Source organism: Hypomesus nipponensis, chromosome 3 (assembly GCF_054491055.1).
Source record: "Hypomesus nipponensis isolate SF chromosome 3, ASM5449105v1, whole genome shotgun sequence".
NCBI lineage: Eukaryota > Metazoa > Chordata > Actinopteri > Osmeriformes > Osmeridae > Hypomesus > Hypomesus nipponensis.
The window spans coordinates 15,326,407-15,351,711 of NC_140363.1; the positions used below are offsets into that span (position 1 = coordinate 15,326,407).

The 25,305-nt window shown below is 49.5% G+C and overlaps 3 protein-coding genes across 11 annotated transcripts in view; all 3 read left to right on the forward strand.

Moving 5' to 3' along the window:
* Positions 1 to 52: 52 nt before the first annotated feature.
* On the forward strand, positions 53 to 14,625 carry pals1a (protein associated with LIN7 1, MAGUK p55 family member a). 2 transcript variants are annotated; one of them, XM_084679082.1, is made up of 14 exons: positions 53 to 167; positions 5,804 to 6,318; positions 7,050 to 7,258; positions 8,262 to 8,339; positions 8,822 to 8,971; positions 9,069 to 9,230; positions 9,392 to 9,469; positions 11,070 to 11,253; positions 11,387 to 11,458; positions 11,613 to 11,684; positions 11,863 to 12,030; positions 12,503 to 12,705; positions 12,971 to 13,081; positions 13,196 to 14,625. In XM_084679082.1, exons 2-14 carry the CDS (start codon positions 5,964 to 5,966, stop codon positions 13,370 to 13,372), a joined length of 2,019 nt encoding a protein of 672 aa, XP_084535208.1. In that variant the 5' UTR covers positions 53 to 167; positions 5,804 to 5,963; the 3' UTR covers positions 13,373 to 14,625. The 2 variants fall into 2 exon arrangements, with proteins under 2 accessions (XP_084535208.1, XP_084535215.1); XM_084679089.1 differs by having other exon boundaries at positions 117 to 256.
* A 234-nt stretch (positions 14,626 to 14,859) lies between these two features.
* LOC146300005 (cation channel sperm-associated auxiliary subunit beta-like) lies at positions 14,860 to 23,920 on the forward strand. 8 transcript variants are annotated; one of them, XM_084679044.1, is made up of 28 exons: positions 14,861 to 15,157; positions 15,237 to 15,349; positions 15,474 to 15,546; positions 15,686 to 15,777; positions 15,890 to 16,036; positions 16,166 to 16,220; positions 16,588 to 16,707; positions 17,055 to 17,207; positions 17,744 to 17,833; positions 17,939 to 18,069; positions 18,163 to 18,195; positions 18,650 to 18,716; positions 18,812 to 18,858; positions 18,945 to 19,097; positions 19,201 to 19,344; positions 19,565 to 19,709; positions 20,297 to 20,448; positions 20,619 to 20,839; positions 20,942 to 21,138; positions 21,252 to 21,575; positions 21,686 to 21,828; positions 21,932 to 22,129; positions 22,227 to 22,337; positions 22,475 to 22,585; positions 22,694 to 22,835; positions 22,968 to 23,065; positions 23,281 to 23,355; positions 23,565 to 23,920. In XM_084679044.1, exons 3-28 carry the CDS (start codon positions 15,474 to 15,476, stop codon positions 23,772 to 23,774), a joined length of 3,432 nt encoding a protein of 1,143 aa, XP_084535170.1. In that variant the 5' UTR covers positions 14,861 to 15,157; positions 15,237 to 15,349; the 3' UTR covers positions 23,775 to 23,920. The 8 variants fall into 8 exon arrangements, with proteins under 8 accessions (XP_084535196.1, XP_084535170.1, XP_084535152.1 ...); XM_084679026.1 differs by having other exon boundaries at positions 15,237 to 15,317; XM_084679051.1 differs by having other exon boundaries at positions 14,861 to 15,072.
* A 136-nt stretch (positions 23,921 to 24,056) lies between these two features.
* Positions 24,057 to 25,305, forward strand: part of ccdc88c (coiled-coil and HOOK domain protein 88C) — a 30,492-nt gene continuing 29,243 nt past the window's right edge. The window contains exon 1 of the mRNA XM_084678998.1: positions 24,057 to 24,970. Within this exon, the coding sequence (XP_084535124.1) occupies positions 24,911 to 24,970 (60 nt within the window). The 5' untranslated portion in view covers positions 24,057 to 24,910. The remainder of the gene's footprint in view (positions 24,971 to 25,305) is intronic.

Consider the following 25,305-nt stretch of genomic DNA (forward strand, 5'->3'; position numbering starts at 1 on the left):
ATTATCCAATAGCTAAGCCTGTTTCATGAAGGCACTGTGGCGCTGTGGAGTCGCTGTGAGACTCGTCTCATCCCAGCTTCGAGTTGGGAGTGACAAGCGACGGAAGGGAGAGAATTTGGAGTAGCAATATTGTGGTACAAAAGTTGCCACATTATTTTATGAATTAGGTAAGGTTTTTGCCAACTAACTCTAACAAAACATGTGAGATTATATTGGATACGCCCTAAAGGAAAATTTAAACTAGAACGTTTCGAGAGTGAGTGAGTATGTCGCCTGTTTCTGTGAATGTTGAACTGGCATTGTCTGCAACAGGTTGTCAGGAAGGCTAGGGAGCTAGCTAATAGCTAGCTTGCTAGTTTACGTTATTATGCAATTCATACAACCTGTGTAAGGGTAAAATGTCGGAAATGTTTGCGTGGGCGGTATTAAGTTTCGGTAGATCAAAGTTAATATGTTAACCTGTTGTAAAGATCATTTTACGTGTACGTAGCTTGCTAGTCTAATCACAACAGCGTCCACTTGAAAAGTCACGGGAGGTCCCTGTCACACTGCGCTGACCACCCCAGCGGAAAATGTCGCAATTTTTGTTTTGCCGTGCCTTATTATACTGCTGTTGCCTGTCAAGGCATGCCTATTAGCTCTTTGATAAGCTCCGACTTGTTGCATGTCTGAATATTGTCTGACATCTCTGTAATCTACCAACCATACCAGTGAATAGTAGTATAGTAGAATCTGCTGGTTAAATATCCACTGTACACGTTTCTTCAGTGTTTAGTCTTCCAAGTTACACACGTACGTTGCTATGTCAGGGCCCTATATACAGTAGTTAAATGAATTCGTTTTGTTTTGTCGACCAGTTACACAATACTATAGGTCGTTTAGGCCACTTTATCAATCTTACGTTTACTAGGCAGTACTATATGGACGGTAACTTCCCCAGGAAGAACAGTTGGTCACACTAACTTGTAAAATTACCGAAAATAAATCTAACTGTTTACCACAACCCCATCCTAAATTACAGACGTTGACGCCCATACTGACACACTCTCTTGCATACCACACAGAACACAGTCACCCCACATGTACAGTCTTATCATCACCCACAGAACAGGCTGGCTGTGGTTGTCCTCAACAACCTCCTCTCAATCTTATCATTTCCTGTATCTCAGCCTCCCCAGTCAGTGCTAGCTCTGCTTCACAGTGATAACAGGGGTCCGACTGACTCAAATCTTGTCCATGACAAATTCTTTGGACCTATCTACAAGTCACAGTCAGTGCTCTGTTTGGTACGTTGCGCATACTCGATCGGACCAGATGATCTGACTCGCTTTGCTATTGTTGTATTTATCTTGTTTTGGTCTGAGTCAGGGTTGTACAGGCACATGATGTAGATGTTACCCTGACCGACCAGACTGCAGTGGTAGCTAGGGAGTGAAGTGGAGCACAATCACCTGGTCAGGGCTGGAGGAGAGTTGAGATCATTCTCTTAGTCTTGGACTAGAAGTTGTGCAGCAGGGTTGGTCCTTTAACACCTGGGTGTGGCAGGGGCTGCTCCTGGCCACCATGAGGTCCGGTCTGTCAGCTGTATGCTTTATACAAGAGTACATACATGCTCTCTGTCTCTCTGTCTTCTGTCTTCTGTCTTCTGTCTCTCTCTCTCTCTCTCTCTTTCTCTCTCTCTCTCTCTCTCTCTCTCTCTCTCTCTCTCTCTCTCTCTCTCTCTCTCTCTCTCTCTCTCTCTCTCTCTCTCTCTCTCTCTCTCTCTCTCTCTCTCTCTCTCTCTCATTTCAGTCTGCTTGATATCAGTTTCAGACTCTGGCTGAGTGGAGTCAATTTACCTCAGCACTGGCCATTGGCATCCCAGCATGCAACACAGCAGACAGTGTTAATGCAGCATCTTGCCACACGATTTTTTGGGCATGCATTATTCACAGAGGCACACACCTACACACAGCCTCGTTTCCTTCTCACTGTCCAATCATATTCCCTTATTTCATGTCTCGTTTTCTGATTCCATCTCTCCTGATTCGCCCCTCTCTCTTTCGCTATCGGTCTATCTTAAACACCCATTTAACTTCCCTCACTCCCTCTCACTCTACCTCTCTTTCTCCTGTACCCCTCATAAGGGCAGTTGGAGGTAGACAGGACAGAAGTGGGCTTGAGGCCAGTATTTACACAGTGGTTCTGTGTTCTCTCTGAACCTTCTCCCTTCAGGAATGCCCCGTCTGGCTTTACCTACTGGTAGAAGCTTCTCACTGCGGTATTCCCATCCTCAGCCTTGCTCCCTGCTGCTATCGCTAGCCTGGTTGACTGCTACTGTTCCCAGCCTTACTCCCTGTTACTGGCCTCAACGTTGCTACTAGTCCCAACCCTGCTCCCCTATTCCCGCTCCCTGTCGCTGGCCCCAGCCCTCCTCTGCTAGCTTTACTCCTGGTACACTACCACCAAAGCCCCTGACTCTGATCACTGTTGTCAGGCCCTTGTGCCACATACCTTGTACATCTCACCTGTGTCTAAATCCTGCAGGGACTGGGTTAGGCTTGGCTAGTCTGAGCTTTAGCATATATGGACTGAGCTCGGCTAGTCTGAAATGTAGCCTGTAGGGACTGAGTTGAGAGTATGTATGGGGAGTGTGTGTCCTGCTGGTTTACACATTAACTCGCTTACCCTTGGTTCCCTTATCTCTGGAGCAAGATCAGGGTGGTGGTTTACAGGTCACTTATGTGAAATTAGGACGAAACACCACTGTGTACGTCAAGGAGGTTAAGCCCTCCTAATGTAGTGTGGACTGTCCTGGATCTGAATGTGTGTCCAGCAGGCCCCTCCCCCTGGTACGCTCTGGTACGTGCCCTGCTCTCAGTTCCCTGGAATCTGCAGTCTCCACTTTGACTCGTGTGTGTGTGTGTGTGTGTGTGAGAGCAAGGTAATGTGCTGTGTGTGTGTGTATGAGAGAGAAACTCCAATGGAATGTGGAGCAGAAGTTGCTTAGGAGATAACAGACTGGTCTGGTTCTGCTCCCCCAGTGACAGCTGAGGTAACTCACACATGCCGACATACAAACACAAAACAAACACATTGCATCCATCCACTATCATCTACCCTGATGTGTTTCTGCAGATTGGGTTATTCTGGGTGCTGGATATGGAAATAGTGGAAGAGATAGACACAGACTGTGTCTAGGAAACAGACCGGTAGGGCTGCTTGGCTAGTCTCGGTGGGAATGAGCTGAAAGGTCATGTGGTCTGTTTTGTTTACATCGTAGCTCTTGCTTTAGCCCAGTGGTTCTCTCCACCCTGGTCCCCAGGGACCCCCTGTCCTGCATGTTTTATTTGTTTCCCTGCTCTAACACACCTGATTCAAATGAATGGATTATCAAGCTCTGTGGAAGTCTGAAAACGACCATTCATTTGAATTAGGTGCGCTGGAGCAGGGAAACATCTCAAACATGCAGGACAGCAGACCCAGAAGACCAGGATTGAACACCCCTGATCTGAAACATGCAGGGTTCCCTGGGGACCAGGGTTGAGAACCACTGCCTCAGCCTGATCAAGCAGCCACACACCGCCTGCCTGCTTCCTGCCTGCCTTCCTTCCTCTATACAGACCACACAGGGATGGTCTGGGTCACTTGCCTCATTTGGTTACAGCTTGTGTTATCCAAAAAGCTGGAAGTGCACTTGTGTGCATCACACTGTCTAGGACACAGCAATAACATGCAGACAACAACAGCAAAACATACCCGCGGTGCCTAAAACGAAGCAGGGAGTCAGGTGGCTGAGCGGTTAGGGAATCGGGCTAGTAATCTGAAGGTTGCCAGTTTGATTCCCGGCCGTGCAAAATGACGCTGTGTCCTTGGGCAAGGCACTTCACCCTACTTGCCTCGGGGGAATGTCCCTGTACTTACTGTAAGTCGCTCTGGATAAGAGCGTCTGCTAAATGACTAAATGTAAATGTGACACCTGCACACACACACTCAAACCGACACGCGCACACACACACAAACCGACACACACACACTCAAACCGACACACGCACACACACTCTCAAACCGACGCACACACTCAAACCGACACACGCACACTTGCCAGTGTGTGGTGACTAAGCCTCAGAGCGGCAGATGGCCCAGGACAGAAGGAGATGTGTGTTCTGCTGAAGGAGCGTAGGGCTGACGGGTGGTCTTGCCAACCTTGAATAGCTTTAGATTCTGTTGTCAGGTGAGTGCGCGTGTGTGTGTGTGTGTGTGTGTGTGTGTGTAGTTTCAGGTCCCGTAGTCAATGTTCTCTATCGACTGTGGCCATTTGTTGATACCATGTGTTTATACAAGATAAACCCCCTTCCTCCCAGTTAAACCGGCCCTATTCCAGCAAGCAGAGACATGTACAGTCGCTGTGTGTGTGTCTGTGTGTGTATACATGTGTCACACATGTATCTGATGTTGTACTTAATCAGGCTTCTGCTTCAGATTATAATTAGAGCCACAGTGACCACACATACTCAGTCCTTCCTGGCAATCACAATAGGTCCTTATGCTGCTTTGCTCTGGAATGCTGTTCCCAGGCAGCCTGGCATTCCTGCCTGCTGCATCATGGGAATTGTCCCTCGTCACAAAGACCGCCCAGGGGAGTGTGTGTGTGTGTGTGTGTGTGTGTGTGTGAGTTTCTGTTCTTCAGGCCTGTTCATCAGAGGTGCAATAATATTATCAGCACTCACTGTTGTTGTTGTTGCAACACACTTGTGTAGCTGTGTTCCACTCTCCTCCCCTCCTCTCCCCTGAATGAACAGACTCAAGTTCATTATCTGAGGAGAATCAGTCTGCTCGTTCAGCAGTCACCCCAGTTCTTAAGCCAGTCCACCAGTGCAATTATCAACCACTGAAACAAGACGGTAAGGTAGTGAGACATGGAACCATCCATCCAGTAGACTGTGTAGATGAGCTATTCCCAACCTCTGGGCTGTGGTCCACTAGTGGTCTGCTAGGGTAATACAGGTGGGCCGACAAAGCAAAATGACATTTTGTCTTTAATTCATCATGACCGAAACGCCAATAGAAAAATCTGGAAACAGGAGAGATCTCTGTGAGGGCAAGTTTTTTTTCTTTAGTTTAACTTTACTTTTGTCAGCCTTTTGAAACTTTTTTTCTTTTTCGAAAATATTTTTTCAACCTATAGAAAAGTGTTTTTAGAAAGGAAAAAAAATCAACCTTTTGAGAATAAAAAAATTACTTTCTTTCAGCCCTTTTTTCTTTGGTATGAAAAGCTGGTTCCAGATGGTTGTCCTCCAGGCCCTCGGTATGAGGTGGTCGTGGACATGAGGGCACCCCCCCCCCTCTCTCTGTCTGCACCATCCTCCCTCCCCCCTCCCAAGTGTGCGCCCGTCTTTGTGTGTGTCCCCCCCCCCCCCCTCAAGCTCGGGACCTCCCTCCTGCTGACAAAGCTGTTGTCATGACAACACGTAGGGGCCGTCGCAGCTCAGTAATCTCCTAAGAGCAGAGGGGAGGAGGGAGAGGGGAGGGGGGGGGGGGGAAGTGGGACGAAAGGAATTTGGAAGGACTTGTGGAGGGAAAGATGGACGGGCAAAGGTTACCTACCGACATCTTCCCAACAGTCAGTGACCTGTGTACTCTGCTGAGATTACAAGGCTTGTTACTGTACTCGGTGTCAATAAGAGTTCTTCTAGGAGGTTATACAACTACTCTAGTGTGTGTGTGTGTGTGTATGTGTATGCACGCCACGCCTACACACGTGTGTGTGCAGTTGTGCCCGTAGAGTGTTGATTTGAACAGTGCCTCCCACTGTGTTCCTCAGGTGCTGCAGTGTGCCTCAAGGTGTCATGGCTGACCAGTTCACAGAGCTGCCCTCATAGAGACCCACCCCAACCCGGCAACCCGTGGAGCCACGCAAACACCCCGACCCCTAACAACCCACACGCACACACACGCTGCGACCAAGTTGTCCGGGGACTGTGATGACCACATCCCACATGAACGGTCATGTTACAGACTCGGAGGGCGGTCAGGGCTCAGGGGGAGAGGGTCACAGGGAGATGGCGGTGGACTGTCCCAGTGACCTGGGTGCCAGGACCCTGCCGGCGCGCCGCTCCGCCCAGCTGGAGCGCATCCGCCAGCACCAGGAGGACCTGAGGAGGAGGCGGGAGGAGGAGGGGAGGCAGAGGCAGGAGCTGGACCTCAACGCCTCCATGCGTCTCAAGAAGCTGGCCCAGAACCCCAAGGTGGGCATCGACAACCCCACCTTCGACCCCGTGGAGGGGCCCGGGCTGCCCCTCGACCTGCCCCCCGGCCTGGGCGCGCCCACACTGCTGGGTGAGTCTCCTGGTGTGGCACACTCTTGGGTCAAGGCTGATTCTAAAGGATCTAAAGGATGTTTCTCGGGGGACACTGTTCTCTTATTGGTCGGGGCTGTGTCCGTGGGGGATGTGGTCGGCCCCTTGATCGAGGACAGGTAGGACACTGGAGGAGGGGCGGTGTTTCTCCCCATTTCCTTCATGTGGAGGCAGGCTTGTTTTTCTGTTGTATTGCCCCTCAAACAACATTTCCAGGGAGGATTAGGAATGAGACAGATGCAGACAGTGCAGTTTGCTGTGCATTCCTGCAGTAAAGCTCTCTGAGGGGGTCGTGTCCTGTCAGACCTCTGCTGAGGGCCTGGGAACAAGGAGGAGAGGGGAGGGCAGGAGGAGAGGAGAGGGGAGGAGAGCGAAGGGGAGGGGGGAGGAGGGGAGCACTCTGTACAGAAGTCACGGAAGAGGTGAGAGGAGTGTTTTGAGAGAAGTGGTAGGGAGGGAGGGAGGGACGGGTAAGTTCATTAAAAACTCTTAGAAAACAATGTCATTATTATTATAGTCAGTCAGGCGACAGCTCAAGCCTTCCTCGAACTTTCACACACGCACACACACACACACACAGTCAGTTTGTCCTGTAGTCTTGGCTGACATGGTGTGTGAATACGGCAGTGAGATGAGAAGTATGTATTTCAGTTCTATATGTGTAAGCTGTACCTAGTTTAACTTGTGTGTGTGTGTGTGTGTGTGCCACAGAGCTGGAGGAGCTGCTGCTGTCTCTGAAGCAGGTGCAGGGCTGTCTGAGCGACTCCCAGAGCCAGGCCGACATCGAGCTGGTGCTGCAGCTCGTCCAGAAGACAGACTTCCAGAAGGCCGTCAACATCCACAACGCCGTGGCCCAGAACATGAACCGGCCCAGCCCGCCTTACCCCTTCACTGACCATGCTCTCTCCCTGGCCCAGGAGGTAAGGACCTTGAGATCCCCCCCACCCCTTCCCCCTCTTACATCCACCCCTATCACTCCTCATCCGAAGGGACGGTCAGACGGTCAGGGACGGTCAGTAGATTTATTTCGATTTTTGGGGTTTGTGCATTTCTCATGCTTTATTAGACATATTTTTAGTGAAGTGTGACAGAATAGGCAGGGAGAGGGTGAGGGGAACAGATGTAGCAAAGGGCCAAGGCCAGGCTGAGAACCCAGGCCGCTGTGGAAAGTTCTCAGCCTACACGTCCCACACACTCACCCAGTGAGCCTACACGTCACACACACTCACTCAGTGACCCTACACGTCACACACACTCACCCAGTGACCCTACACGTCACACACACTCACACAGTGAGCCTACACGGTACACACACTCACCCAGTGACCCTACACGTCACACACACTCACACAGTGAGCCTACACGGTACACACACTCACCCAGTGACCCTACACAGTACACACACTCACCCAGTGAACCACCAGGGTGGGACAGGCAGTTCTGTCCCAGGCTCCTGGTCCGGGTCGACTCCTCCCTCTCCAGAGGAGATGAGAAGGTTCAGGTTGGATGATCCAGCGCGGCGCCAGTAATGAGGCCATCTAGACAACAGCCCCTCTGTTCTGTTACCCAACAACAACAGCAAGCATTGGATGAGCTGATTGTTCTCATTAACGCCATCAGCCCTGCCAGCATGTCTCTCATCCCAGGAGGGAAATGGAAATAGGATTAGGTTAGTGGCTGGGTGAAGTGCTTGGGACGAAACCAAACTTGACCCCAATGTGACCCCTCATCTAAATCCATAGACAAGCAAGCAGTTTGCTCATCAGTATTTCTGGGTTTTGGAATTCTGACGTCACGTTCAATAAACACATCTATTGACACCCATACCACTGAAAAGCTCGAGTTATTGTCTATCCAATTCAGCTTGGTTGATGGCAACATAAATATATCACCTTGGGTGGTTCTGGTGTGTGTGTTCCTCAGGTCCAGTCCATGGTTCTGTCCAGTCAGCACAAGGAGGGTCTCGAGCTCCACTCCCTGCTCACCTCTACACACATACAGGTGTGTGTGTGTGTGTTCTACCTTTGTGTTTGTACACGCTTGTTTGTGTGTGTTTGTGTAAAAGTGTAGGGCAGCATAAAAACAGTATGTGTGTGCATTTTACATTTGTGTGTGTGTCTATAACCATGTGTGTGTGTGTGTCTATAACCATGTGTGTGTGTGTGTGTCTATAACCATGTTTGTGTGTGTGTCTATAACCATGTTTGTGTGTGTGTCTATAACCATGTTTGTGTGTGTGTCTATAACCATGTTTGTGTGTGTGTCTATAACCATGTGTGTGTGTGTGTCTATAACCATGTTTGTGTGTGTGTCTATAACCATGTTTGTGTGTGTGTCTATAACCATGTGTGTGTGTGTGTCTATAACCATGTGTGTGTGTGTGTCTATAACCATGTGTGTGTGTGTCTATAACCATGTGTGTGTGTGTCTATAACCATGTTTGTGTGTGTCTATAACCATGTGTGTGTGTGTGTTGTATGCAGGCCGTGCTGCTGGCTCATGACTGTGTGGCGGAGCAGGAGATGCAGATGGAGCCCGTGACCCCCCCGGGCGGGCCCTGCGAGACCCTCACCCAGTGGGGGGGGGAGACGGTCAAGATTGTCCGCATCGAGAAGGCCAGGGACATCCCCCTGGTGAGCCCCTAAACCCTGGAGCTCACTGCACATCCCCAGAGCACTCCTGCCCCGCCAGCGTTGAATCAGTGTGTGTGTGTGTGTGTGTGTGTGTCAGGGGGCCACGGTGAGGAACGACATGGACAGTGTGATCATCAGCCGCATCGTGAAGGGCGGGGCGGCGGAGCGGAGCGGCCTGCTCCACGAGGGAGATGAGATCCTGGAGATCAACGGGGCGGAGATCAGGGGGAAGGACGTCAACGAGGTCTTCGACATCCTGGTGAGACATACTGGCAGGCAGGCAGTAAGACAGGCAGGGAGTAAGAGAGGCAGGCAGTAAGACAGGCAGGCAGTAAGACAGGCAGGCAGTAATACAGTAAGGCAGACATCCAGACGTTCAGCATTGGGTCTGTCCTTCCTCTAAGCTGTCTGTCTCCCCAGGCGGACATGCACGGGACCCTCACGTTCATCCTCATCCCCAGCCCTCAGAGTAAACCTGCTCCTGTTAAAGAGACTGTGGTAAGAACAGCCAGACACCCTTCTCTCTCTCCTCCTCACCTACCCCTCCACCTCACCTACCCCTCCTCCTCACCTACCCCTCCTCCTCCACCTCACCTACCCCTCCTCCTCACCTACCCCTCCTCCTCCACCTCACCTACCCCTCCTCCTCACCTACCCCTCCTCCTCCACCTCACCTACCCCTCCACCTCACCTACCCCTCCTCCTCACCTACCCCTCCTCCTCCACCTCACCTACCCCTCCTCCTCACCTACCCCTCCTCCTCCACCTCACCTACCCCTCCTCCTCACCTACCCCTCCACCTCACCTACCCCTCCTCCTCACCTACCCCTCCTCCTCCACCTCACCTACCCCTCCTCCTCACCTACCCCTCCTCCTCACCTACCCCTCCTCCTCACCTACCCCTCCACCTCACCTACCCCTCCTCCTCACCTACCCCTCCACCTCACCTACCCCTCCACCTCACCTACCCCTCCTCCTCACCTACCCCTCCTCCTCCACCTCACCTACCCCTCCACCTCACCTACCCCTCCTCCTCACCTACCCCTCCTCCTCCACCTCACCTACCCCTCCTCCTCACCTACCCCTCCACCTCACCTACCCCTCCTCCTCACCTACCCCTCCTCCTCCACCTCACCTACCCCTCCACCTCACCTACCCCTCCACCTCACCTACCCCTCCTCCTCACCTACCCCTCCTCCTCCACCTCACCTACCCCTCCACCTCACCTACCCCTCCACCTCACCTACCCCTCCTCCTCACCTACCCCTCCTCCTCCACCTCACCTACCCCTCCTCCTCACCTACCCCTCCACCTCACCTACCCCTCCTCCTCACCTACCCCTCCTCCTCCACCTCACCTACCCCTCCACCTCACCTACCCCTCCTCCTCACCTACCCCTCCTCCTCACCTACCCCTCCTCCTCCACCTCACCTACCCCTCCACCTCACCTACCCCTCCTCCTCACCTACCCCTCCTCCTCACCTACCCCTCCTCCTCCACCTCACCTACCCCTCCACCTCACCTACCCCTCCTCCTCACCTACCCCTCCTCCTCACCTACCCCTCCTCCTCCACCTCACCTACCCCTCCTCCTCCACCTCACCTACCCCTCCTCCTCACCTACCCCTCCTCCTCACCTACCCCTCCTCCTCACCTACCCCTTCCTCCTCACCTACCCCTCCACCTCACCTACCCCTCCTCCTCACCTACCCCTCCACCTCACCTACCCCTCCTCCTCACCTACCCCTCCACCTCACCTACCCCTCCACCTCACCTACCCCTCCTCCTCACCTACCCCTCCTCCTCTCCTACCCCTCCTCCTCACCTACCCCTCCTCCTCCACCTCACCTACCCCTCCTCCTCACCTACCCCTCCTCCTCACCTACCCCTCCTCCTCACCTACCCCTCCACCTCACCTACCCCTCCTCCTCACCTACCCCTCCACCTCACCTACCCCTCCACCTCACCTACCCCTCCTCCTCACCTACCCCTCCTCCTCTCCTACCCCTCCTCCTCTCCTACCCCTCCTCCTCTCCTACCCCTCCTCCTCACCTACCCCTCCTCCCAGCCTGGTCGAACTGTCTCGGTTGTCTTTCCAGGTCCACGTCAAGGCCCACTTTGACTACGACCCATCAGACGACCCCTACGTTCCGTGTCGGGAGCTGGGGCTGTGCTTCCAGAAGGGGGACATCCTCCACATCATCAGCCAGGACGACCCCAACTGGTGGCAGGCCTACAGGGACGGGGATGAAGACAACCAGCCCCTGGCTGGACTGGTGCCCGGTAGGTCTAACTCACATCCATTGGGAACTGCCTTGTGCAAGCGAGGAGCTGAATCACAGGTCGAAAGATACGATCATTTTTTGCCCCTCTCCTTCGTTCGTTCCTTTCTTCCTTCCCTCCGTCCCTCCTTCAGGGAAGAGTTTCCAGCAGCAGAGAGAGGCGATGAAACAGACCATAGAGGAAGACAAGGAGCCAGAGAAGTCAGGTGAGTCAGACAGGGACCCACATGACAAAGGCCATAAAAACACACAGGCACAGTGTCCACTTTAAATCCACACGTGTAGAGTCTATGAATAAACAGTTTGCACCGGCGTGGCCCAGGGCCAATTCTGCTTTAACCTCTGACCTTTGGTCTCCAGGGAAACTGTGGTGCGCCAAGAAGAACAAGAAGAAGAGGAAGAAGCAATTATACAACGCCCACAAGAATGACGGTAAGACTGCTTGGCAACCTAAATGCCTAATAAATAGACTGCTTTGATGTTTGCCTATCCTCTACGGAACTGGTTTATTTCTGGTCGTTTTATCAAAGCTCCTCGACTCGGATGTCTGGATTCCTCACTCTCTCCTCTTTCCTCCCCTCCCAACCTCCTCATCTTTCCTCTCCGTCAGACTTCGACAACGAAGAGATTCTCACCTATGAGGAGATGGCACTGTACCACCAGCCGGCCAATCGCAAGCGTCCGATCGCTCTTATTGGTCCGCCCAGCTGTGGTCAAAGTGAGCTGCGGCAGAGACTGCTGTCCAGCGAGCCCGAGAGGTTTGGAGGAGCCGTGCCACGTAAGGCCCTCCTCTCACACAGGACACCAGCCAGACCTTGACACTGCTGCAATGATCTTTTTCATATCTTCTTTGTAATATCTCGTACTTACTTTATACATTGTATGTATACGCCTGTCCACTTTGCTGCTGCAATGCTCGAATTTCACCATTGTGGGACGAATAAAGGTTTATCTTATCTTATACGCCAGTGGTTCTCAACCCTGGTCCTCAAGGACCCCCTGTCCTGCACGTTTGAGATATTTCCCTGCTCCAACACACCTGATTCAAATAAGTGGTCGTTAACAGGCTTCTGCATAACTAGATAACGACCCATTCATTTGAATCAGGTGTGCTGGAGCAGGGAAACATCTAAAACATGCAGGACAGAGGCTCTCTAGGACCAGGGTTGCCTACCCCTGGTGTAGGCCGTGGCTGTGCTGCGTTGGCCCTCGCTGCGTTCTGACATGTGACTGGTGTGTTCTGCGGGCAGACACCACGCGCAGCCGCAGGGACACGGAGGCCAACGGGCGGGACTACCACTTTGTCTCGCGGCAGGCCTTCGAGGCGGACACGGCGGCGGGCAAGTTTATAGAGTCGGGCGAGTTTGAGAAGAACCTGTACGGAACCAGCAGTGACTCTGTCCGCCAGCTCATCAACACGGGCAAGATCTGCCTGCTCTGTCTGCACACGCAGGTCAGCCTCACTCACGCACTCTGTCTCTCTCTCACTCCGTCTCTCTCTCTCTCTCTCTCTGTCTCAAACTCACTCATTCACACTCTGTCTTTCTCACTCTCTCTCTTTACAGCTCTCCCTTCCTCTCTCTCCTTCTCACACATTCTGTCTCACTCTCTTTCACTTGCTCACTCACATCTCATCCTCATATACAAACACATCTTAACAGCAAGGAAAACTGCCAGCATGTTCATCCTTCTCTCCCTCCGTTCCCCTCTCCCTCCAGTCGTTGAAGGTGCTGCGTAGTTCCGACCTCAAGCCTTACATCATCTTCATAGCTCCTCCCTCCCAGGAACGCCTGAGAGCTCTATTGGCTAAGGACAACAAGAACCCCAAGGTACCACCTTTGTGTGTTCAGGTCTTTTCAGTACGTGTGTGTTGACCTAGCCTGTTGCAGTACCAAATGACATCACCCCCATCAACCCTGCTCTGCTCCTCTCTCCCCTTCCAGCCGGAAGAGCTGCGTGACATCATCGAGAAGGCCAGAGAGATGGAGCAGAACTTCGGCCACCTGTTTGATGCGGCCATCGTGAACACAGACCAGGACAAGGCCTTCCAGGAGCTGCTGAGACTAATCAACAAGCTGGACACTGAGCCCCAGTGGGTCCCCTCCTCCTGGCTGCGCTGAGGAGACCCACACACGGTCTCTCTCTCTCTCTCTCTTATTCACAGTTAGCTGCAGATTGTCTACCACCAGTGAACCAGAAGACAAACATACACTTGTGTATTGGCTTAGCTGATCTCTAGGAAGAAAGGGCAAAGGATTTGTTCTCTGTTTCGGTTCTTTACTTCCTGTTTAAGTTTCACTAAATTAACCAATCACATTCCACCCTTATGGAAAGACTTGGCACTTGGCAGCAGTAGAGTTAGACTGTCTCTCTTCTGCAATTTCTCTGGTAGAGCTATTTATGATTGTAAATGTACAGTATGTTTTTTTTTAGACCTTTGAGCCTCTAGTGCGCTTACACACACACAGACACACACAGACGCTCACACACTTACATTCTGGGACCTACTAAATGGACCTACATATACAGTACACAGTTTCACACACAAGTGATGTTAAAACACACACACACACATATACACCTACTCTAAGGTGTGTATTGTGCTTTGTGAAGTAGCAGTTATATTGATGATGATGATGAGGTCACTTCCTCCTCAGTACTGCACAGGTTTCTGTCACATCATCACTATCCAGCTGTTTGTCTCTCTTCTCCACTACATTATGAATGCTGTATCTTTTACTCTGTGATATGTGTGTCAGGTCACCTCAGATAAGTGTTCAATGCGGTTTTATTTGTGATTTATCATGATGTCAACATTTAATACACATCAGCAAGGTAAACTCAACCGAAAACAGCCTAAATCTTTAAGGGTTATTAAGAAGTTTAGTTTGTGTAGCGTGTGTTGTTGTTTGTGTAGCTGGCTGGCTGGATGCATGCGTGGATGTTTGTGTATTTTGGGTGAGTGTGCTTGCACAGAGGCCGAACTGTCTCTGAGATTCAGGCAAGTATTATCTCTTCTAGATGACGGTGGGAACAGTTGAAGAATTGTTTCAAGTAATTATTATTATTATTACACAATTTTTATTTTGATAATCACTGTGCATTTAGATTCTGACATTTATATATTTGTAATATTAAAGATAGATATATAAAGTCCAGAAGAATAAACCAATAGGATTGCTCCACTACACTTCCATCCTTCCTATTGGTTCTGGTTGTGAGAAGAGGAGGTGCCTGTTGGCTCCTGTAGGTTCGAATTTGTAACTGGAAGTAGATTAAATGAATGTAAAGTTACTGTATTAAGAATCACCTCTTCTTTTTCAAAATCTGTTTTTGTATGAATTTTAAAACGAATTAAAATCAGATTGATAGATATGTTGTCAATTGTTTTTATATTTGTAATGGATTTCTAAGTCAAGGTAACCCTATGATTATTTCTCATTGGATAAGGCTCTGAAATATATGAAAGAATAAATTTAACTAGCGAGGGTATAAGTTTTGAGGAAATTGTGGAGAATAAATAAATACTGTATCACCTCCAACCCTGTTGTTTAAACTAATATCAAACATTTTGAGAGAGACAATATTTTAAATAACTTCCCTCCGTATGGCTGAGCCTCATCCATTTACTGTATATGGCGGGACCAGTTAGAAATACAAGGAGTTGCGAGAGCGGGAGAAATTGTTGAAATGCGTGAGACTTGAGAGCCCTGGGAACAAACAGTTGAGGAAAGGCCTCAAGAAAATTGCTGTATCGACAATTACAGAGCCTGATAAATATTAGATATTATCTGACAATTCTATTCAGTTGTAGTAGTTGGTAAGCCAGGCTAGCACTAGCTCCTTCACTGGAAATCTCACAACTGACATTCAGTAAAGGTCTAAGAGGACACACCATTTGTAAAGTAAACGAACTAACTTGTTGGCTAGCAATTTCCACACAATCCAAACAATTGTTAAAACTTTTTATGAACGATCTTTTAGCTACACACACAGCACAGGAGACTGAGGAGACAGCTAACTAGCCAGCGGCGCTAGCGGCCTGGACTGGAGCTAGGCAACAAGGTGAGAAGACTGAAGACCGTCTGCCTAGATAGGTGTGTGATGACGAGCGTGATCGGCCGAATGGTTGTTACATTCCCCCTGCAGGCCGTCTTGATTGTTCAAAATATTTTTTACGTTTGGAATAATCCATATCATTTTGTTTAATATTTTGTTAAGATGACCCAGACCATGATCATTATCAGCATATTAATGCTAGTGTTGGCTCCGTTTGGAATCACATTTGACGAAGGTAAGCTAATGTTAGATCGCTACGCCAACTCACTTCACAGAGACAGATCCGTTAAATTGACAGCTGTTTCGACTTGTCTGTGCCACGGATACCTGTTACATATTACTTTCAGTAATATGTGCACTTTAACGGACCATAGATGGTGATGACGAAGGGGAGAAATTCTTCCAGTGTGAGGGAGAAATGGAAGAAAGCAACAGGGTGCGTCTGTACCTAGGCTTGGACAACCTGGTAGGTGGACCTTTGGTGCCCCCTGGTGGACTGATACTACCAGTTATCTTACGATAGGAAATTTGCTATATTTACTCTTCCTAAACGGATCATTGTTCTGTTTGTGTGCAAGGTGGTGGACTGTATGCTTCGTAGGACTACAATGTCAAGCATTCAGTACAGGAACCAGCTCGAGCTCTACACGTCAGCAGATCTGCTACCCACTGTTGAAATTTACAACAGTACCAACACTTTAACATTCACCTTTCGTCTCAGCAAGGTGAGACTGACTTATCTTAGACACTGGAGGGTAGTAAGGTCCAGGAAGGGGAGACTGGGTTGCCTGGACAGTAGGCCTAAAAGAAAGTGTGTTTTCTGCTATGTGTGTGTGTGTGTGTGTGTACATCAGGTTGAGTCCACCTGGCGTGTCAATATCCCCAGAAAGAACTTGACCATCAATACAGGTGACTTTAGTCCCCATCCTGAAGCTTGTAGTAGCAAATTATATAAATATCGTTATACAAAGATAGAAACACTATTTGAATAATGATGGCAGGACAGACCCTTTGCATGTTAGGGGAGGGGGTACACATTATATCAGGTGAAAAAACGGCCTGATATAATGTGTATCCCCTCTGTAACTTTTGCTAGAAAAGAGCAGACATCTCCATAGTATCTCAGGTTTTTCATTGTGACCAAAAACACACAACACATCATTTTAACAATGTTGTGCTGACGGAGGCCAATAAATGATCAATTAATGAAAACCCCCCAAACTGCTGTCGCTTTTTAAACTCCTAAATGTCTCCTGACCACCGCCCACTCCCACAGTGTCAGCACCGGTGGATGAGTGGTACGTGGAGTTTAACATGTTCCACGGGATGTCCATGTTCTCAAGCCCGGGTTCCATGCTGGATCCACTGAAGGGAACCCTCCTGGACATAGCCAGAGGTGGGTACAGGATGCCTGCTTCTGAGTAAAGGTGTCAATTTGGTTCAAACGAGAGGACAAACATTTCTTATCACCCTCATATGCTAACACTACCTCTGCTCTGCTGTTGATGAGAACGTTTTAACATCCTCTTGATGTATGTTTGGGGCATATCCCTTCTGTCCTCCCCTAAACCTACATCTGGGCCAGAGATGGCAAGACTTGTTTTGCCTTAATCTTATTTTGAAAATATTTTTTTAACCTATAGAAAAGTATTTTCTGGAGAAAAATGATGTCGCTCTCTGCCTTGCTCCATACTAGTTTCATAGACTAGCTTACGTTTGATGTGGGTGTGTGTGTTTCCACAGAACCCATCCTGCAGTGGACCATAGGGGACGAGTTTGTGGCTAAGGACGTTGTATCCCACCTGATGCACCTTGTGAACGTGGAGGTCAGTCAGAGTCCCTGTGCCAGCGATGTGGCTGTGCTGGCTCCCTTGTTCCCTCCTGGCGGACACACTGGTGAGGGAGACTAAGACCAACTCCAGATCAACAAGCAGACGCTTTTATCCAAATCCATGTCAAGGGGGAGATTTAACATGTGTCCTGCAAATCTGCAGTCAAACGTTCTACCACTGAGCTAAACCCAACCTCCCTATAAACCATCTTATACAGTAGTGTGTGTTATGTGTAGATCTTGTTTGTTTGTCTGTGTGTTGAAATATTCAATTTTAGTTCATCTTACTTTAATTTTTACTATTGCTTGCTTTTCTACAGGTACACTTGCATTTAGCGATTCATGTTGTTTAATTGTAACTTGCTTAACTACATGCTCTTATGGTTCTTCCCTTTGGCACTTATTTTTTGGTTGTTCACAATGTGTGCTTCTTGTTTTAGCTACCCCCAAAGCTATCTTGTTGTTATAATCAGTGACCTATGCACTTTGTAAAGCTCTCTCTTGGAAGTCGCTTTGGATAAAAGCGTCTGCTAAATGAATAAATGTAATGTAAATGTAATGTAAATGTAATGTAAATGTAATGCAAATGTGTGTACTGTAGGAGTGATCTTGAGTGTAACCAGGTCTGCGTTCACCTCTGAGGCGCGCTGGTTCAATGTTACTCGCACTCTCTGCGGCCTCATCAATGAAGGTACCACACACAGCTCAATAGAAAGCTCACAATGTTACTTTCAAGGTCAGGTGGTGAGTTCTTCCTCCCCAGAGTCTGACCGCATGTGTGTGTGTGTGTTTCCAGTGTGTGTATCAGGCTGTGTGGGCATCTCCATCGTGGACGTGATGTTGACCAACACCCATCTCTTCCTGCTGACCAACAGAGGGCTCTTCATTAGCCAAGACCTTCTGTCCCCTGCCACCAGACCCCTTAAAGTACTACACACACACACATACATACATACATACACACACACACATACATGCATGCATGTTAATGTATATTCATGCTGTCTCTGTTTTGACCAGTTCACTCTGCTGTTCTTGCCTGCCCTGGCTCAGGTCAGTGGAGTCAAACAAAAGTAGAGTTAAGTTGAGTGATTATATGGTATAGTCTGTTACTGATGCATCTGTCTCTGGTCCTCTGCCCCCTCCCCCCTCTCACTCTCTATCTTCTTCCCTCCTGCCTCTGCTCTTTGTCTCTTTCTCTCTCCTCTCCTCTTTGTCTCTCTCTTTTTCTCTCTGCTCTCCTCTTTGTCTCTCTTTCTCTCTCCTCTCCTCTATGTCTCTCTCTCTTTCTCTCTCCTCTCCTCTATGTCTCTCTCTCTTTCTCTCTCCTCTCCTCTTTGTCTCTCTCTTTTCTCTCTCCTCTCCTCTTTGTCTCTCTTTCTCTCTCCTCTCCTCTATGTCTCTCTCTCTTTCTCTCTCCTCTCCTCTATGTCTCTCTCTCTTTCTTTCTCCTCTCCTCTATGTCTCTCTCCCCTGTCTCTCCTCTCCTCGTTGGTGTTCTCTCCAGATGGACTACTCCTCCACCACCATGTGGTTCTCCTCTCAGTGTTGCACAGATCGCTTATACTTCAATGGTACCTCAGCGTCAGCTACACATCACCTACATGATCATCTTATCTATGTCGTGTGCCCCGCCAAACCTACTTAATCTGATTTTTTTTCAAATTAGATGACATTGTCAGTCTGATAAACAACGAGGGAGAAGGAGAGAACCTGGTAGGGATGGGATCTTCACGTCTGACCACCAGACACCCCAGTGTGTGGGAGCTAACTGGACTGTGTGTGTGTGTGTGTGTGTGTAGAACTCCAGGTGTGTGTACAGTGAGTATCCGTTTAAAAAATGGTCCATCTGCCGTGCATCTGATGCTGAGCTGAAGAAGAACGACCGCCATCGCTACCTGTCCTTTCTCCACGACCGTCACCAGAATACCGGTCTGCTGCTCTCCTACACAGAGGTTAGCCCTCCTGCCCACCCACATAGGCGCACACACACACGCGCATACATATGCACATACACAAACACAGACTGACTGAAACTATTTTTCTGGTTTCCCATAGGAAGGTGCAATGGTTTCCGTCTTTGGGTCAAAACCTGGGTCAGACACCTTTTATACTCGTACCAAGTTCCCTCCAGTGCAGATCAGTTTTGTGCCAAGAGGCGTCATCATGATGAACAACCATGTGATACTCTACGGCTCCGAGGTGACCAATCACAGCACAGAAAAACATCAGACCTGGTAAAATGTTTTCCATACCTCATTAAACGTTTCTGTTGTTGTGTGTTTTCCCTTGTGTGTGTGTGTGGTGTGTGTGTTTTCCCTTGTGTGTGTTGTGTGTGTGTGTGTGTGTTGTGTGTGTTTGCCCTTGTGTGTGGTGTGTGTGTGTGTGTGTGTGTGTGTGGTGTGTGTGTGTGTGTGTATAGGTGTGGACGTCCACCGACAGGGGCTCTTCCTTCAAGTGGGTGTTCACCCTGAGGGGGGAGGTGGTGGTGGAGGCGGTGATCTGCTCGTCCAGTGGAGTGGTGGTGTTCTCCACTGAGCAGGGACACCTGTACATCATGAAGTCAGGTGACCACACACTGTACTGACCACGACATGTGCTGTGATGACGGTCCAAAAGGAACAATTGATGTCCGAGGATAAACTAACAATATCAGGGAGTCAGGTGGCTGAGTGGGTAGAGCATCGGGCTAGTAATCTGAAGGTTGTCAGTTTGATTCCCAGCCGGTGCGCATGACGTTGTGTCCTTGGGCAAGGCACTTCACCCTAAGGCACTTCGGGGGGAATGTCCCTGCTTGGGAATCGTTGCTCCATTGGTGATACAGCACTTGGTGGTTGAATGACTCACAGAGTGACTTATATACATTGGAGTGAACAAGTGTGCTGTTGTTTAGGGCACTGCATGCTGACGTATGCTGCATGCAGTAATGACGTTTCTATCCTTCGAAGGGATACATGACAATATGGTAACTCATCAAGGTACTGCAATATCCTACTGCTGCTGTCCTGAGCTAGAGTCCTCATGTCATATCTGAGCAGAGGGAAAGATCCCCAAGTGACCTGTTCACCTTGGAAAGGGTTAGAAAAAACGTCAAACTCTTCCTATCAATAAAGGTCTGCTTGCTCCTGATCCACTGCTCCCCCGTCCCCCCCAGGCCAGGCCAGGTATGCTTGGCTGGACGAAACCGTGGCGATGGACAGCAGTCTGGTCTGTGATCACATGGATATCCTGATGAGCGTCCAGCTGGACCCAAACAGCCCCACTGGCCTCAGATACAGGACCATCGACATGAACGACAAGATCAAGGTGACGCTAACCGTGTGACCCTGCGAAACCTCCTCGGTTTCGCCTTTTGAGAATCAGGCCCTTGCAAAAACGATCAAAGCCGTTTACGGGGGTTGGTTGTCATTTGGAGCTCAACCAATCGGTGAGCCCAGTAAGGATCCTGTGGTGTCTGTTGACGTTTGTTGCCACAGGAACACAGGATGAGTTTTGACCGTCCCCTGGCGCTGCAGTACACCACAGACCACACGGTGCTGCTGCATGTGCACAGCCCCATAGAAAACAGGACTGTGAAGGTCAACAGTCACGCCATCCAGGACTCTACCATCCAGGACTCTACCATCCATGACTCTACCCCTGCTGTGCTGCACACCCAGTTCTCACTGGACCATGTGGGCAAGGTCATCTACTTCAGGTGGGCATTTTCACACACACACACACATACACACTTGCTCGTCTCCTCTTTCTCCTTTTGAGCCGTGTGTGTGTGTGTGTGTGTGTGTGTGTTTGTGTTCAGTGATGGAGGCATGGTGGTGATAAAGGAGGTGTTCTTGAAGCACTACTTCAGGGGTTTTGATAGCATGGTCGCAGGAGAGATCCTTTTGCCAATCAGAGCAGCCAGCCTAACGGAGGAACCTATTCAGCATTACGACCTACTGGTGATAAAAACAGATCCACAGGGCTTTATTGTCAATCTGGTGCCTCAGAGCCAAGGTGAGACAGTTAAAGGAATATTCCACTCAAAACGAGACCTGATGATATGCGGTTCACTTTGGATTAAAATGTATCGACGTTCTTCTCCGTCTGTCTGTCTCTTGGCATATTAGATCCAGCTCTTGCCTTTAACTCCAGTCATATTGGTAAGACAGTGGTTTCCCCCGGTTACAGCAGCTACATCATCATGAGTGTTCTGGAGGGGGGCGTGGCTGTGGCCAAGCCCACCATGCCAGCCCTCGTCCAAGCCCAGACCATGCAGAACGAGGGCCACTGGCTCCTGTTCTCTGCTATGGGGGTGGAGGACTGGGTCATGAAGGAGGGGCCGTGTCGCCATGCTCTGCAGTCCATGGACGACATGACCAGTAACGCCCTCATACGCATCAACGTCCGTGAGCAGCTCAACTTCACCTTCAAGGCCTTCATGGCCGATCACTGTGAGGGGAAAACCTGCGTGTGTGTGTGTGTGTTTTCTATGGGGATTAGTCACTCCGGTTTAAAGGTTTGTGTGTGTTGTGTGTGTGTGTGTGTGTGTGTGTGCGTGCAGCCGTGTCTATGGTGTACAAAAAGAAGTTTATGTTTGTGGTGCTGACCAACCCACTGGCCATCAGAGTGACAGCCAGCCACTCCTGGGACTACACCAACAACCACATCCTTACCCTCACCGCCTTCAGCCACCTCTGCAGGAAGGTACATCAGCCAGCCAGCCAGCCAGCCATAATCACCCATCCTTCAGTCCACTGTTGTGCTCAGCTTGTGTGTATGTGTGTGTGTGTGTGTGTGTATCCACCAGGCCACAACCACGGTGACTGTGTTCATCCCAGAAGCCTCTCTGCTGTGTGACTCCTCCTCCTTCACCTTCACGCTGCAGAACTCCTGCCCAGAAGGCCTCAGTATCGTCTACCTGCGCCAGGAGCCAATCAGCGAGCAGGAATGGCTCTTTGGTGATCCTAGAGATGAGCTGGACAACGAGAGGCTCTTTGACCTGCCGGTAGGACTGAGAGTGAGGGAGAGGGAGAGGGAGGTGCCATGGTTCAGTGGTTCATGTTCAGGGGTATGATGGCATGTGTGTGTGTGTGTGTGTTCAGGTGAACTACCGCCCTCCCTCAGAGCTGGGGGTCCTGATCCCGACCACCGATAACATCTATAACGCAGACCCCAGCAAGCCCCGCCCCCGGGAACATTACCATATCTCCAAGGTTACCTGCTCTTGACATGTAGTTGCACAACTATTCGCACTGTTTTCCTGTCTTTTTCTCGTTTTTAGCACCCTGTAAACCTTCTCTAGGGCCTGTTGAAATCTGCTTGAACTTCTTCTGGCTTCCTGTGTGTGTAGAACTCAGGGCGTTTTAAGCAATGTGCCGGGAAGAAGACACTGGAGGAGTGTGGCTGTACAGACCATCTGAGAGTCTCTCCTTTGGCCATCAACTCTGACTGCAGACAGAGGGTGAGGGTGAACACACATCACTATCACGGAACGAGACGCTACTATTTGGCTTGGTCTGGAAGACAATAGACTGGTTTCTGTGTGAGTGTGTGTTTGTTTGTTGTCTAGGTCCTTAGGATGATTTATCCAGTCACCAAATTCAACTTAACTCTGTTTCTGAGGAGGACCAATCACCCTGACCGACCACTCATGTCCCCATACTTCGTCACCGTCACAGAAGTCAACAACAGGACCAGCTGGAGCATCACAAGTGACACACACGAGCACCCCCACCAAACACCAACACACACCAAACGCCAACACACACATGCCAACACGCACACACACCAAACGCCAACACACACACGCGCATCCATTCTGTGACCTGTGTGTGTGTCCTCAGCCTCAGATATCACCCCCACCGTGACCAGGATGAGACGGTACCTGAGCAGACTGAACGAGACCCTTTACAATCCAAACGGCCTGCAAATCAGCCTGTTTGTACGTATCAACTCCTGCCAACCCGTCAGAACGAGTCAGTCTTAATCAGAATGAATCAATCAGCAATTAACACATTTACATTTGCTCATTTAGAAAATGTAAATGTCCCCTTCCCTCCATCTCTCCCCCTTCCCTCCATCTCTCCCCCTTCCCCCATCTCTCCCTCTCTCCCCCTTCCCTCTATCCCTCCTGCTTCCCTCCATCTCTCCCTCTAGGGCTCAGAGCTGTTCCACTTCAGAATCACCGTCATCCCAGGGGTGGTGCTGTGTGACCTAGTGGACGAGGTGCAGGTCTGTGGACCCCTTTCCTCTCTATACACCTCTAGATCTAGACGTCTCTGTCTTACTGTATATCTAGAAACCCTGTGTGAGCTGGTTGAGCCAAAGCAGGTGTGTCGACTCTCTGGATAGAAGCTGAACTCAGAGAAGTTCTCTGAGCCTGAATGTGTACATGTGTGTACAAACCCCTGTGGCCCTGCCCTGTCCTGTCTGTGTTGTAGATCTACGTGGACGAGGCCCCTCTGGCGTTCCCCACCCACTACCTCATCAACAACATGACCGCCATCCTCCTGGGGGGCCTGCTGCTGGTCGGCTTCCTGCTCAATTACAACAACGTTTCCATGCCGACCAAGAGCCGCTTCCAAACCATGATTAATAAGCGCAAAGCATCCGTAGCCCCTGCCACCACTGACTCCAGCACACTAAACTAGGAACGCGCAGACATATAGACAGACGCAAACTCTGAAACCAGTTGTTTCTGTTTAGTGACATGTTCATGTTTTATACTGTTCTTTTTCTCTCTTTTTTTAGGAGGGGGGGGGTACAATTGTTAGTTTTTCTGCTGCATAATAAAATGTTGACATATTCGCTGGACTGTAATATTGAAGCTGTGTGTTATTGGTGGTGGTGGTTCCAATTTAGGGGGAGCGTGGCTTTGGTGGGGGTGAAATGAGAGCAGACAGCAGGGGGGGCTGTTGGGTAACACTATTAGCAGTATCAGGAATGGAGGAGCGTTTCCGCCAGGCGCTGATCTTGGATCTGCTATTTGTTTTTTATCTGACATAGAACCTAGTCTTGGGAAGAACCAGCTGCTGATCCCAGGGCAGCGTTTAACGAAGTCAACATCAGATAGTTTCCCTTCATCTAATTACGTCACGTCGACCTTAGATCGCTTGTCTGGACTCGTTCATTGGCTGTTTTCACTCTCAGTTTGTTCGAGTTGATGGGTCGGTATTGGCTGGCGCTGCAGTCGGTGAAGCCTGTCTTTCATGCGTTTACAGGTTGATGGTGATGCGAGATAAATAGGCTAACGTGCGGAAAGGTCTGAAACATGGGGCTGGAAAACCTTTTTCTTGAGCTGAAACATTTATAACTTTAGTTTCTGGCTGCGAGGTACTCTATTTATGGAGAAAAGTTGTCCGTTACACCTCCATGGCACAACTCCAGTAGGATCTGCTACTTTGTAGTCCGTTTGCGTGGTCGGATTGCCTGGCAACTGTTTTCTTTTGCACTGCAGAAGTTTTATTAAAGAAAATTGTGTCTTGGTCTACTAGAGACCTGGCAACTTATATAATTATATTTTAAAATCCTTGTGACCTGGATATTACTTTTTCATAAGACTTTTCCGTATTTTTTACGTCTTGGAGACTGGAGTGCTGAACGTGCTTGGGACCGTGAAACAATAGTCCCAACGTGCGGGGGATATCGATGCCTCGCGGCATTGTTCTGCCTCGAGCGGCTTTGCTCGGTCCCTAGCCTCGGGGAATGAGCAACGGAAGATTTATCTTCTTCACAGTTCGTCTGGGATTTACAATTTGGGTGGAATAATCCGAAGAAGTTTCTCAAAATGGATGTTACAGTGTCTGAGTTGATGAGCAACTTCATAGATACGCCGTTGGTTGTGTGGGTGAGTTTGTGTGTTCTTTATTTATATTGTTGGATTGGAGCCTATTGACAATGTGCTCTTTAGACTAGACAGGGGCGTCTTAAGGTTTCATTTGACCCCACGCTATGCGAAGTTGGCTAGTTCTTCACAACTAATAATACAATTTAGATTTTGACAGTAGCCCCAACAATAATATAATACAGCTTGTGATCTAACCGTAAATACGATGGCAATAAGGTATTTAAACTTAGATATGTTTACACATTACGGTATCAGTTCAACCATTTCTATGCAGGCCATTGGAGGCCGACCACAGTGAGCTAATGTGTGTTATTGACCTGTCACGAGCTGGAGTC